We start from the raw sequence: 14,769 nt of genomic DNA on the forward strand, positions 1-14,769 counted from the left end.
GATGAAAATAAGCTCTAGACCTGGACTTGAAACGAAACGAAACGGCGACATTGAAGGGCAGCAGTATTGTGTGTGGACTGTGGATGATGATGGCGATGAAGAGAGATGATGGCAGATCAGGTGGATGGGATGTATAGGGACCTCCATCCGTTCTTCCTTCATATGGCAGTTTGAAAAAAAGTTCTTTTTTATAGTTGTTATATTTTGTCATTACCTTCGGGGTGAACATTGTTTGATTTTAATTTTACTTAATGAGATATGTATATCTCAGATAAATTGATAGTAATTTTATTTGCCTGCGGGGGCTTAAGGGCAGTTTGTTGATTTTTTGTTCGCAGCTAGACTTTTGAAAGTTGATTTACATATATGGAAGTATGCAGGTGCAAGTGTATTATACCTATTAAGGTAACTTATGATCTTACTTCCCCCAACTTCAACAACATTTTGTGGTAGTCCTCCTTTTTCGAGTATTGGTGAAGTCTACTTTAAGTCTTCGTCCGGGAAATATGAACACACGGCCTTTTGCAGACTACAACTTGTCACTTTGCATCCTGTCGTTGGTAGGCCGTAGTACAACATTCATCTGACCCAAGAAAAAATAAAAAAGTTTAAAATGCATCCTATTTTTCATGAAACAAAATGGAAAAATTGGGGACAAGACCAATTCAATATCCATAAAGTCAACGTTGGTGTGAATATTTCAAATGTCAGCTAGCTATAGTTAATAAGGTCGACTAAGAAACTAATATTACTTTTATTTAAAACTGTCCATATTTCGCAACTTACATACAACTAATATTACTTAGAAATCACGATTGGACCGGTTTCCTTACGGGTTTCTCTTTGCTTAACTACAATTTGGTTTGCGATACGATCCAAATCACGTTGTCCAATGGATGTAAGCTTGCGGCCACCATCAGGGTGCTTTTCGATTAAGCGGGCATGTTCCAATGCTTGCAAAGCTTTTCTTGCACATCCATCGGCAGAACGACAGAAGTGGGATGGATGCAAAACGTTGCGCTTACGGCCACCATAGATCTTAGTTGTATAACCAACACTAGCTGGACTGCGGTGATACAAGTGACGAAGGATCGACGCACAACGAATGAAGAACCAATCGGGGTTATAAGGCGAAATTTCCTTGAACTTTACAATCTTAATGATGTCCATTTGTTCAGGAACCTTTAGCTTGCCAGTCTTCTTCAAGAAGACGGCGACATGTTTTACAACAGCATGTTGATCAATATCCTTAACTGTTACGCCAGGCATCTTACTTGATAAAGTGAACCGGAAGAAAGAAAGAAAAAAACTTCTGTTGGGTTGATTTGGTTGTTAAAACATGATGACACTGTACGTGACACTTGCCAATATATTAGAATTTCTTCACAGCCAATTTGAGTACATTCTCATTTCAAATGAACAAGATTTAAACAAAGGAACGAATTCTCTGAAGTTTCAGGACTATTTGTCTCATTTTTTTAAAGCACGGCTTAGTAAATCAGAGCTTCCAATAGGGACTTCCGAAACACAGCCATATGTTTAAAGCAATATTTTTCCCATCGGATCGGATGCTTCACTCTCAATCAAAATTGAACGTCATCGTTGAACACCAACCAGTTATAAGATAAAACACAAAAAGTTTAAAATCAATATCTCTGAAATAATTATTATCGGTTTTTGGTTTTCGTTTTTTTTTTGCAAAAAAAAAGTTGTCTATCTGATTTTGTCAAATAAATTGCTTAAATTCAACAAGTCTAAAATGTATAACATAAGTGCTGTTTTCCCCCATCACTCCATTTTGTCGCCGACACTCTTTCTCATTTTCATAAATGATCTCTTTTCTGCCACTTCTAATAAATTAAACTGTTTCGCTGACGACAATATCTTCCGATTTTCATATTCGTTTCTAGATTCACGTCCCCGTCCGGATGTGGAACTTACACGGCAGCTTATGATAAGCTCAATAAATTCTGATCTTGACAGTATTTTCCAAGGGGGAATCAAAAACCGTGTCGAATTTAATGCTTCAAAAACTCAATGTTGTCTCATGTGGTTAAAGCGTAACCCACCCCCTATGCCGCTATCTATAAAAGGCACATGCATGCAGGAAAGTAATCAACTTTCAGTCCTTTCTATGTGTATCACAGATCTTCTCTAATTGAATGATCACATATTCGATATAGCCAAAAACGCTGCAAGCTGCTTAGGATTTCTCCCTTCTGATCTGGTTGCAATTTACAAAGCCTTCTTCCGTCCAAAGCCTGAAAATAATTCGCATATTTGGGCAGGTCCCCTAAAACAAGTTTAAATCTCTTTGGATAGAATTAAAAAAAGGGCTTTAAAAAGGATAGTCGATGCAACTATAACCGAAACATTTACATCTGTTGAACACCACCGCAATGTTTCATGTCTTTCGTTGCCTTATCGATAATTTTACAAGCAATGTTCTGTCAAATTACACAGAAAAATAAAGTTGTCATATTAAAAATCGTCGATATTCAACCTGAAATTTGGCCAAATTGTCGCATTCACTACCAAAATTCAATATTACAACCTTATTTTTAAAAATTGACTACTGGGTAGTTAATAGAACAATTTTCGATTGCCAATTTTGGGTAGTCAATAGAACAACTTCGGTAGTCAATACGACAATTTGGTTTGTATATTGACTTCCCAAAATTGACTATCGATGATTGTTATATTGACTACCGCAGTCCCAACGCTCGTACTGTGTTAAGATATAAGCATATACAAAGGATCCTAAACTAATAACCAATTGAGATGCCTGTAAATTAAAAAAAAAAACAATATTTCGAATTTGACAAAATAAATTTGTTTTCAAATGTGTTTCTGTTCCCAATACATTTCTGTCGAAATCCAATAAATGTGTAGTTTTTTCAGTTATACAAAAATTCCCATTGAATTTTTCTAAGAAAATTGTGTTATGCTAGCAACGATTTTGTATACCTACAACGAAATAATTTTGAAGTCAATATCTTAATTTATTCTCTAGAAGTTGGTATAGTAATTCTAGTAGATGTCAATTATAGATTTGAAATAGTTTATTGCCAATATCTTTCATTGTTGCGAAGATATTCGACTCGAATATCAATTTTTACGAACTGTTTTTTTTTAGAAAACTTTCACTTCGATTTTTCTTCAAAATTTGTCAGGTGTAAGAAACGTAATTCTTAGTACATATAAAATTAAAGTTTATTATTTATTGCAAATGGCCGACGAAAAAAGGTATCCTGAACGTTCGGATCTGCGAACGCACATAGTGATATACAAAACTCTTAAGACCTTTAATTCATATTTCATATACATACTTTGAAACTTCGAGAAATTTCAAAATTTCAACTCGACTATTCAAGAAGTTCAAAATTCGATGCTATCTCACACATGTAGGTTGGAGTGGCTGTCCAGATGTCATTGACGCACCTAGACCTCAAGGGTCCATTGTGATACCACTAATGATGTTACTCATGGGAGAGTAATGAACTTAAACAAAACATTTCGTACTTTAATAAAGTTAGAGAGACGTTTTGTGTCAATCGTTGCCAGTTCACTGGTATTATCGAAGAAGGGATTACCGAAAAAGTTATTCCTTCTAATGGAGAGTGCTGGACATGAACATAGAAGGTGATGGACTGTTTCTTCTTCCTCTTCGTCCATGCAGCTTCTACAAAAGTCATTTGTGTAGACCCCTAGCCTCAGAGCATGTCTTCCTATTAGGCAGTGTCCTGTTAATAATCCAACTGTAGAGCTTATACTTTGTCTGCTCAGGGATAACAAGCCTTTTGTCCGTTTTAAGTCTATGCTTGGCCATATTTGCTTGGTTTCTAGGCAGGTGGTACTCTGTGACCATCTAGCATTTGTTTATTCTAGAGCATATTGATTGGGAACATATTTGCATGTAGCAAGTGGTGTTACTATGTTATAGGATATGGATAGACTGAGATTCAGTTGTTTCGAATAGATACCACTTCCAACTCCGTGATCGGTCTTTGAACCGTCTGTATAGAAGTGTACCGCATCGTCTTCCAGGGGACTCTCTTCTTCCCAGGAGGATTTTGAAGGGATGGACACATGGAAGCCTATTTAAGACATTTTGTAGGAGTTCTGAGAGAACTTGGGGGTGCTTCCCAGATACGGATATTGCAACGTCGTCAGCATAGGCAATCACCTTGAAACCCTCTGCTTCCAATGATATAAGTAGATCGTTTACTACCATGTTCCATAAAAGAGGCGAAAGGACCCCACCTTGGGGGTGCCTCGATTCACCGATCTGGTGGTAGTAAAACTTCTCAAGCTAGAAGTTATTGTCCTGCTTTTGAGCATGAGACTTATAAGATCTATGAGTGATTTCTCTAATTTCAACTTATCCATTGCTGTTGTGATCGCCTGGTAACTGACGTTGTTGAAAGCTCCTTCAATATCTAGGAACGCTACTAAGTTATATTTTTGTATTCGAGGGAATGTTCAATAGTACGTACCAGCGAGTGAAGTGCTGATTCTACTGATTTTCCCTTAGAGTAAGCATGTTAAGCTGTGGAAATGAGACATGGTTTTAAGTTATGTCTGATGTAAATTTCAATCAATGCTTCCAAGTTTTTAAGAAGGAAGGATAATTGGCTGATTGGTCGTAGATCTTTAGGGTTAACGTGTGAGGGTTTCCCTGCTTTAGGAATGAAGACTACTTTTGCTACTCTCCAGGCTTTGGGAATATATCTCAACCTTAAACAGCTTTTCAGAATGATTTCCAATGGTAGAATGATCATGTCTGAGCAATTTTGTAGTTCGGCCTAAATGATTCCGTCTGGTCCTGGAGATTTATATGGATCAAAGCTGTCTATGGCTCATTGCAGTTTTTCCCGCGTTAATAGATCAACTAAATCGCTTGTAGAAGCTAGAGACTCTGATGTTAAGTCGTTGAATATGTTAGAGCTACCTGGAAAGTGGGTGTCTAATAACAGATTAAGAGACTCTTCATCTGTGATATTCCACGTGCCTTGCTTCTGTCTTTAAAGCACTGGGTATTGTTGGACTTTTTGAGAGAATTTTCCTGACTCTTGAGGTTTCCGAAGTATTTTCAATTTTACCACAAAAGTTTCTCCAGTTTACTCTTCCTTAATTCTTTTTTATATTGCTTTAGAGCTTGTTTGTATAAGTCTCAGTCAGAAGGAGATCTAGTGTACTTAGATCTATTGAAGAGTTTGCGACAGCTCTTTCTGAATAGTTCTAGTTCTTTACGCTACTAATGAGGTTTCATTTTACCCTTTAAAATCGTTACAGGTCATGAAGTTCTCATTGATTCATTAAAGGCTTCGGTGAGATGATTCACACAAAGGTCTAGTTCATCTTTACTGGAGGAGCTTTTAAGAAGGTTGTAATAAAGCTGTTGTGCTATTACCTTCCTATATCGCTCCCAATTAGTATTACGGTGATTGCGAAAACCCGTCTCAATGTATGTATTTGCCACATCTTTGAGCTCAAACTGAATGTATTTGTGGTCAGAGAAGGAATTCTTTTTTGAGACATATCAGTTTGAAATCATATTGTGGATCGAGTCAGAGGTAAGTGTAATATCAAGTACCTCTTTCCTATTCTTGGTTACAGAAGTGGGTTCATTACCAATATTACTTATGAGTAGGTTAGTGCTTAGTAAGTAATCAAATAAGGACTCACCTCTCTCATTTATATCAGAGCTACCCCATACCGTCAGATGGGCGTCAGCGTCCGAACCAATTAGGAGACCAACTTTTGTTCTACTTAATTTTGAGTTCGTTTTTATTCTTTTTAACTTTTAGAGAAGGAACGTTCCTCATTGTAATTGGTCTCAATCATACTAAAGAAAATTCTTAGTGCAATGCGAACATTAGAAAATTCTTCTTCAATTTTATAAGTTTTTAAAAAAATATAAAGCTCTAGAATGTTTTCAGTTTTTTTCATTTTCGTGTCGACTAATTTTCAAGTAGTCTTTTAAATTGAGGCATTCAGCGTGTAGTTCATCTCCGTTCACATCTTCGGTGTAAAATTTAGCAAAAGATTTGCAGTACCACTTTTAAATCTTCTGAATTCAGATTTTTTAATCGAAAAAAAAATCAAAACGTTTGCCAATCTTTGTATACGAACCTAATCGCTGTTTCAAATGAACGCTTAGTGTTTCGACAATGGAAAGAAGAGTTTTAGTATTAAATCTTTCTTTCCCAGTCAGAATTACTGAGGGTACAGAGCCGTCAAAAAAAGTGTACCTTAAGTTCTACACCTCATCCCTTCAGAAAGGTCCTTATATTCGGAATCCGGGTTTTTTTTGTATTGCTGATGAATCAAAGTTATCAAAATGGTCCCTGAGCCCAATTATAACTTCATTTATTGCACTCAGCAAATTTATTGCAACATCCAGGGTAATATTTTGTTTTTGAAGTAAAGTACTTCTTTGATTTATTCTTTGCAATACAGGGTTCCAAAGTTCTGTAAGTATGTTAAATTCAAGTTTGGACATTTGTTTGCAAATACTTAATGCTTCCTCTCTGGTCTCTTGTGATTGTCCTAAATCGTGCGATAGACATCAAAGCTTCTTCAATTTCTTGATGACTTTTATAATAAGCCGAAAAAAAGTTAAACACTTTTTGAATAATTTCAAAGAATTTGGTTGCTTCTAAGACACACCCAGCGGTATGCACTCCTACCACGTTTAATGAGTGCATTGAAGTCCTGCACATGGTACAAAAGTGTCAAATTTACATGTTTCTTTTATTCTTGCCTGCAGACCAGAAAACCTTCCTGACATATTTGCCGCGTTGTCGTAGCTTTCGATCCTCTAAAAACTTTAGTATGGTTTCCGCTAAATAATCAGATCTATGTTCATTTATTGGAGTAAAGTCCAAACACTTTTTAACAGGCTCGTGATCTTTTACGTAACGAATAATAATGGTGATTGCGGGCCCTGGGTTCAGTGCAAAGAGAGATCTGCTGACAAGCTTACTCAAATTGAATAACCTTACCACAATATACATAAATACAAAAATCAATCGCAATCGCTAATCGAATAATGGAAAGAAGTCCTTGATAAATTGTTAAAAAAAAGATTACTTCACTAACCCAACGCGTAACTTGTCTCATTTAAATTCAACAATTCGCAAAAATTGTCATTCCAAACACCGATTTGTTGGTATTCATTATGTTACCATCAACACCACCGAAATCAAAACATCCTTTTCCTTGTATCTATACTCGTACATACATAAAGTAGGTTCCTTCATTGTGTGTGTGCATGTAAGGTTGTGCATAAAATTTTATAATTATTATGTATATTCATTTGAAATTTCATCAATTAAGCTCCCTTCAAACTATTATCCTGTTTGAAGAGCAGATTTTAATTAAATTTGCAAATTAAACCACAGCTCGTTCGCAAATCTAAATACATATACACATATATGAACCATCCCATAAAACAAGGACGATCTGCAAACGCATAAATGTATAGGTTTTTGTGTACATATGAATGATGTTTAAACATATACTCGCATGCATGTACCTATGTTTATATTTCAAGCATAAAGTGCTCGTTGATTATATTGAAGAACGAAAGTATTCATACATTTTATAGACATTTACATACATATATGAGGTTACAAATACATTTTCATCCTGTGCGGTTCTTAAACCTTTTCTGAATTGTTGTGTTTTGAAGTTTCTTTTACTTGCTTTTTTTGGATTATAAATAAGTAAGATGTATATTCTATGCTTTCCAGAGGTAAAAGGATAAGATGAAGGATCTAAATCATTTGCATGTTATGTTGGTGAAAATAAAGGGTGTCCCAATCTTTCCCTAAGATTTTCAAATCCCCGCCATTTATATATAGTAAGCTTCTGGTCAAAAAGGCTTTAACGTTACTAAATTTACGGCACTAAAAATAGAAAGACATACTTAAAAAGATTCCCACACACTGAATTTGATTAAAACTTCCTGTTATCCGTTTAACTTAGAAATTTTCCATTTTTACTAAACTTTAAGTATCAGCTTTGAATGTACATATTTTTTAGATTGCCAAGGTTTGTTTTTGAGACACCCTTTACATATTTGTAAATCTTATTCCCAAAAATCATATGTATGATGCAAAAGGATGTTCAAAGTGTTTGGAGTTTAAAGTCTTGATGCTTTTAGCATACATACATACATATATGCATGTATTTCGTGTAGTGTATATATTTATATACGAATAACTGCTTCTCTATGAAACTTCTTCAGCTTGAGTTATAAATTGACTAATAAAGCTCTTATTCTTGTTAGTTGGGGTTTGAGAATGTCCTTAGGGTAAAATTTACTTAATAGGATAAATGAATTAACTTGAATAGAATTTAAAATGAAAAAGGAAGAATTCTATGAAATTATAACAAGTTAGGTGCAATACACGTTTTCAAATACCTGAAAAGAATGAATATTTCAGTTGAAATTCTTATCAGGAGATCTTAGGATCAAGCAAAGGCAAATAAATAAAAGAAAATGTCAAAGTGTACTTTCAATTTAATTTCTTAAGTGATCTTAACTGATTTTAACAAAATTATTGATGTAGAAGCTTTCATATAGATTGATTTCCATCTTTTAACATAATCGATGCTCAATGTTTTATATCAAATTGTTACTTGAATTGTAAACAGTAAAAGGGTTTTGTATACCTTTAATATGATAAGGACACAGTGTGAGTATTAGGAAAGGAGGGAAGGGTCAGGATAGGAGGTGTCACTCTACATCTTTTCTGAATTCCTGAACATTGCAATGACAGGAAAAGAAAGAGCGTGGCAAAGCATTCCACATTCGTGTAGTACGGCTAAAAAATGAATATCTGTACTTCATAGTACAGCCAAAGTTGAGCTCAATGGTAAACTGTAGGGAATTCCTAGAAGCGCGGGTATTATGGTTAAATTGTTTCAGGGGAGGAATGCAACTGGCTTTTTAACTAGAGCATAGTCTATTAAAGAAACGGTAAAAAAGGGTGAGACAGGAAACTTTTCGTCGATGTTCAAGTGACGTAAACGAGCTGAAGATGTTAATGTCACAAATCATTTTGAAAGCTCTTCTTTGAATACTGTCCAAGAGGCTTAAATAAGTTACTGGAGCACCAGCCCAGAGATGAGAGTTATATAAAAGTTTCGGACGTATAAACGTTTTGTAGATTGTAGCCAGATCAGACGGGGAGAAAAATGTCTTTCATTTTTTCAGAAAACCTAGACATCTTGCTGCATTTTTGGCGACATCGCGTATGTGATCGCTCCACAAAAGGTAGTTGCTCGTGCACATTCCGACGATGTCGAGATTTTCAGTATCGTTGATGAAAGTGCCATTCATAGATAGAGGCAAAGAGGGTACATCTCGTTTTAGCGATACAAGAAAGCATTGCGGGTATTAAATTCCACGCGGTTTTTTATTCCCCATTGAACAATGCTGTGTAGGTCGGAATTTAATGAGTTTATCATATTTTGCCGTTGCAGTTCCACATCCGAAGAGGAGGGTTGTGAGTCTGGTAACGAATATGAAAAGCTGAGAGTGGTATCGTCAGCGAAACAGTGTATTAGATTAGAAGTATCAGACAGGAGATCATTTACAAAAATGAGGAAAAGGGTTGGAGACAAAACGGAGCCCTGGAGCACACCAGCATTTATATTATGGGTTTCAGACTTGTATCTGTCCAAAACAACTTGCATTGAACGGTTCGAAAGAAAATTTCTAAACCAACTAAGAAGAGATTCGTCAATACCAAAAGAACACATTTTCGATAAAAATGCCTATGAAATATCAAGTGCAATAATCTTACTATCTCAAAACCAATGTACAAATTTGTTCCACTGTTCGGTGAGATGAACCATGAACCAGTGGACCTATTGCTACGAAATTCGTTTTGCCGGTCATTAAGAATGTTCTGTTTCTTAAGATTTTTCTTAACCTGATAATTAATCAGCGGTTCCATGACCTTGGAAAGAAGGGACGTTAGTGCTATTGGTCGATTATTTGTGGGAGAAGAAGATTTGCCTTTTTTTTGGCTGAAGAAATGCAGTCTTCCAACTACTCGGAACGAGAATAGAATAGATAGAAAAGCTTACGCAGTGGTTTCAGAATAAACGCGGGGCTATCATCAGAGCCATCGGATTTATGAATGTTGAGATCTTTAAAGACTCTCACCACAGTTGGAGTACGAAAAAAGATTGGTCCCATAGAATAATTTACGCGTTCAAGATCTGGGGGAGTCATGACACTATCTGGTAAGGTGGAATTTTCGGCGAGCTGCTTTGCAAATAAGTTGGCTTTATCAACAGAGCTAACTTAAGGAATGTCATTGACAACAAGCGTAGGAATCGAGGAAGAGGAAGAATTCCTCATGTTTTTCACGAATGACCAAAAATTCTTACTACCTTTGGGACATTGCAGTATTTTCACGGTAATTTTTAGTCATGTAAATATTTGGTCCTTCGAATATAGGCGTTGCAGGCCTTCCTGGCTTGCTTAAACCTTTTTCGGTTTTACTCAGTTGGGTTCTTGATAACCTGTTTGCAGCTCGAACCATGATGTATTTAGATAGCATTTCCAGTTCGGTTTTTGAAACTAACTTATCTTTTCTTCGTTTTAAGTAGCGCTAATATCATTTAGTGTCAACATTCAATGAAGAAAACCCTTAGCGTTTTGTACAAATTGTCATTTGGGATTGTCTCAAGCCTCAAAGACGTCAACAAAGAAATTAAAATTCTTTAATGTAATTTAACTTATGGCAGTACGTGGTTTTTTAACTTATAGCAGCATCTGACTTTCTTACTGTGCGCTACAAACTTGTGTGAACTATAGGGCCTAACCCAACAAACTTTTCCATCTAGCCCGGCCCCTAGCTAGATACCCTAAACTTGAGCAATCCAAATTTGTTGAAGTCACTTTCCACTTGTTCACAACACCTGTTCCGCGGTCTTTCCATTGTCCTGTCGTTTTGACAGGACAGGCTTAGATTCAAATACTTTCCAATCTACCCATCTCAGGCATTGGGGCATTTATCCTTGTGGTTAAGTCTTAGCGTGGATGATATGGGCCTTATACAGCGATACTTTGGTTGCTCAAGAGAGGGATTTACTACGCAATTACTTTCTTAGCCCAAAAAAGATTTATTAGAAAGAGTGATTCTTCGTTTGATCTTTTGAGTGTTGATGTTGTTTTCTGTGTTCATAGCGGAGAATATGAAGACAAAGTCCTTAACTAACTCAAAGTTGGCATACGTTATTTTGAGGTATTTAAGGACTGATGGGTTGGTGACGATTTGACGTGGGTTGTTGGTTCTTTCTTGATGGCAGCATGTATTTTGTTTTGCCCTTATTAACCGCAAAACCCCAATTTCTACCTCTACCTCAATAGTCACAAAAGCCCAATTGACCACAACCTGAGTTCTTTCGTTATGTCAATGTCATCACCATATGCCTGTAATTAGGCAGACTTTTGAAACACCTAATGTTGACGTGGGAGCTCTGCACTATTATTTCAAATATGATGTTAAAGCAACCGCATGACAGCACATCACCTTATCTAAAGCCTTCTTTGACATCAATATGTTTGGTTAAATTGTTTCCAACCATTAAGCAGCAGCGCGAATTCTTCGTGGTCATCCTACACAATTTGAGCAGGACTTAGCAGGGATGCCAAAACTAGACATGGCTCTACAAAATTTGTCTCTGTGGATGCGGTTATAAGCAACCATGAAGTCAATGAAAGGATGTTGCAAGTCGATTTGATGCTCTTGGGTGTTTTCCCAGATCTATCGTTATATTTGAAGATTTGATCAACTGTAGACTCTTCTGGTCTAAGACCAGGATAAGGGCCGATCAGGTTTTTAACGATGGGCTCTAGACGTTCAATTATTACGGCAGAAGATTTTGTATCCGATGTCGAAGGTACTGATTCCTCTATGATTATAGCAGTGTAGAAGGCCTCTAGTTCAAACAATACTGAAGTTCCATTCTTCGGGCATGCTTTCTTACGACCATATTTTTTCAGATACACAAGTTGGTGCATACTTCGCACTTTATTATCTCCAGCTGCTTTAAAGAGCTCGGAATTTAAGCCCACTGCTCCAGCGGCCTTGTTAGACTTCAGCTTAGATATGGCAATCCTTAATTCATCTAAGTCGGGAAAATGGGATTATTGGCTTTCGTCGTCAACATTGAATGGATCATTCTCTCTGATAGGGGAATTTGGTTCGTTGTTGCCATTATGTTGTCCATGAAAATCAATTTAGCATCAAAATCTTAATTCTATGATACCAGATAATTTTTTAGATTCATAATTTTTTTTAAACAATATTACAAAAAAATGTAACTAAATGTTTAATATTGGTAAACAGGTTTGTTATGTAGAAAGAATTTAAAAAATACACTTATCGAAGGAATTCGCTCCTTAATCAAAAAAACCTACGGTGTATTTTTTTCTGAAAGATCGTTTTTCTAACGATTTCATTCAAATTTTAAAAATAAGTATGAATTATTTCCTTGCACAATACTTGTGTATTGTAAGCAAAACTCTTACATTTCAAGCAAAACTTCAACCTTCCATCAATAAAACTGTTTACCCCTGTCTTTGGTATGTCCAGACATCAATGTGTTACTCTCATTTGAGTCTATTGTGTATTTAAATAAGGATAAGCCTTATTAGCAACGAAATTCAATTGAAAAATCTAACCATACCGGAGGGGTGTTAATGTAAATTCAACTAGAAGCACCCATTTAGTAAAACCTTTTCACCAATATTAGCATATAAATATGAAATTCAAAAAAAGTATGAAATACGAAATATCCTCCCACAAAATTCCTAATAAATTGTATCTATTGAATTCACAAATGTTACCAAATATTATTTTACCGCACATTAACCACGTTTAAATCTGTATATACTTTACCTATGTAGGATGTAGGAAGGTTACACAAAAGTCAAATAACCAAAAGCAAAATAAATACCTACGAGAGGGTAAAATGATGTTAATGATGACGTTTTATTTCTACAATGTCATAACGTGGGCGTAGCTGTCCCTTCCCTGCGGCATGCCATTGCAAAGGCCAGTAAATAATATCAAATTTCAAACCAGTTCGTAGTGAGGATTTCATTTTTACTTTGATTTAGATACAGATATTTTAAATATAACCTTCCTAAGTAAGCCTGTTAAACACTTTTTCGAAAACAGATAATATAATGTCAATAAATTGTGATGATAAGATTATAAATTAGGTGTTAGAGAATTTTGACGAACCTTAATTATGTCTCTTTCCTCTGAATTTTACAAGTTTTTAGTATATTGCCAAAAATAAACAATTCAATTTTAAAATTTGTTGCAATATTTAAACAATATAAATTCCAAAGCGGATGCTTACAAGTTTATAATTTCAATGATAAAAATGATTTAGGATATAAGAAATCCAGGTAACCCCTGAAACAGACGATTGTTTTGAGGGACTCAAGAAATAGTATTACTTGCAGGGTTTCAAACAATTTTAGAAACTCTGAAAGAAAAAGTATATCGAGATAAAAGGAAACTAAGTTACTTATTCAATTTTTCAGAAATTTATTGATCCTTTCGATTTAGTAAAATATTGAAGTCATTTTAAGCAATTTACTGAGCTTACAAGATGATTTACCTAGTTTTAAACGATCTTAACATCTTAATATCTCTTTACAATTTGTTATGATTAAATCCACAGAATGGCTTCTTTAATTAGCAATTAGCAATTTGATAAATCCATCATCAGTACCTACCAATATTCTTATAAGTGCTGATGCAATGGTCCCGTCAGAATTTGGAAGTTCCAATAAATGGGTCAGTTTATTTTCACGAACTTTCACTTTTTAGAAACGTTTTAATGTTCGTTTTTTAATAAAAGGCAATTAGAAATTCACTAGTTTCCAAGAAGAAAAGAACATTTTTTATATTTCGAACTCCCTTAGCCAATTTTTTTAATAGGTAGCAAGTTGCTAACTATAACTCTTAAAATAGGTTGTTTAAATTTTTTTAAATTCATTTTTTTTTCGTCTCAAATATTATAGTACGGGAGTCCAAACGGAAATTTTGGGGCCTTACGGGAACGCAAAGTTTTAAATAACTTTAAGCTAATATAAGAATATTAAACAAAATATATCAGTTGACATTTTCGAGCACGTCAGATTAAGGTGCGTTGTGGTAATTATATCCCAAGAAGTTTCTAAAATCTCACAATTTGAGTTTTTTCGAAATTTTTTTTAAAATTCAAATGGTAGACATGTGCAATCAAGAGGACACAGGTTTTTCTCAAAACCCACCTCTGTCTATCAACTCCTACTCTCACCTCCCCGTGGTGAACATGGGTTGCCTAGTACCTCAACTGGAGATTGGGTTCCAACCCCAGTGGAAAGTTGTTGGGGGCAGCAAACGAGAGAGGGGGAGAGGTGTTTCCACTGAGGCACCTCTCCTTATCCAGACGGCAGCGGAGGAATTCCCGAGATGGAATCAACGGTGGCGTCTACAGTTCCAGTAAGGTTGAACTGCTTAGTAAATACCTTATAGGGCTTCTTCGACATATTCGGAGCCCAGGCCTGTAAAGGAGCGGTTCATCCGGCTCCCCTTCCTTGGAGTTATACTAAGGATCTGACCCTCCAGGTTGGGGGTTGTGCCGTCGGGATGACTTCCTGGCGATGTAAAAAATACCTTTAGATGCGAAGCATCAACAATCCTTGGATACGGACTGTTGACAACCCACGCAAACGAAATA

The 14,769-nt window shown here is 35.8% G+C and overlaps 1 protein-coding gene across 1 annotated transcript; it reads right to left on the reverse strand.

The window, feature by feature from the left end:
• Window positions 1-745: 745 nt before the first annotated feature.
• On the reverse strand, window positions 746-1,303 carry LOC129951032 (40S ribosomal protein S19a-like). Its single transcript, XM_056063022.1, has one exon. The coding sequence runs from the start codon at window positions 1,267-1,269 to the stop codon at window positions 799-801; it is 471 nt and encodes a 156-aa protein (XP_055918997.1). The 5' UTR covers window positions 1,270-1,303; the 3' UTR covers window positions 746-798.
• Between the last annotated feature and the right edge of the window lie 13,466 nt (window positions 1,304-14,769).

The sequence above is a fragment of the Eupeodes corollae genome, chromosome 3 (assembly GCF_945859685.1).
Source record: "Eupeodes corollae chromosome 3, idEupCoro1.1, whole genome shotgun sequence".
In the NCBI taxonomy this organism is placed as follows: Eukaryota; Metazoa; Arthropoda; class Insecta; order Diptera; family Syrphidae; genus Eupeodes; species Eupeodes corollae.

What these genes read in the sequence shown, in the direction of transcription:
- LOC129951032 (XM_056063022.1), bottom strand. Translation starts at nt 1,269, where the DNA reads ATGCCTGGCGTAACAGTTAAGGATATTGATCAACATGCTGTTGTAAAA.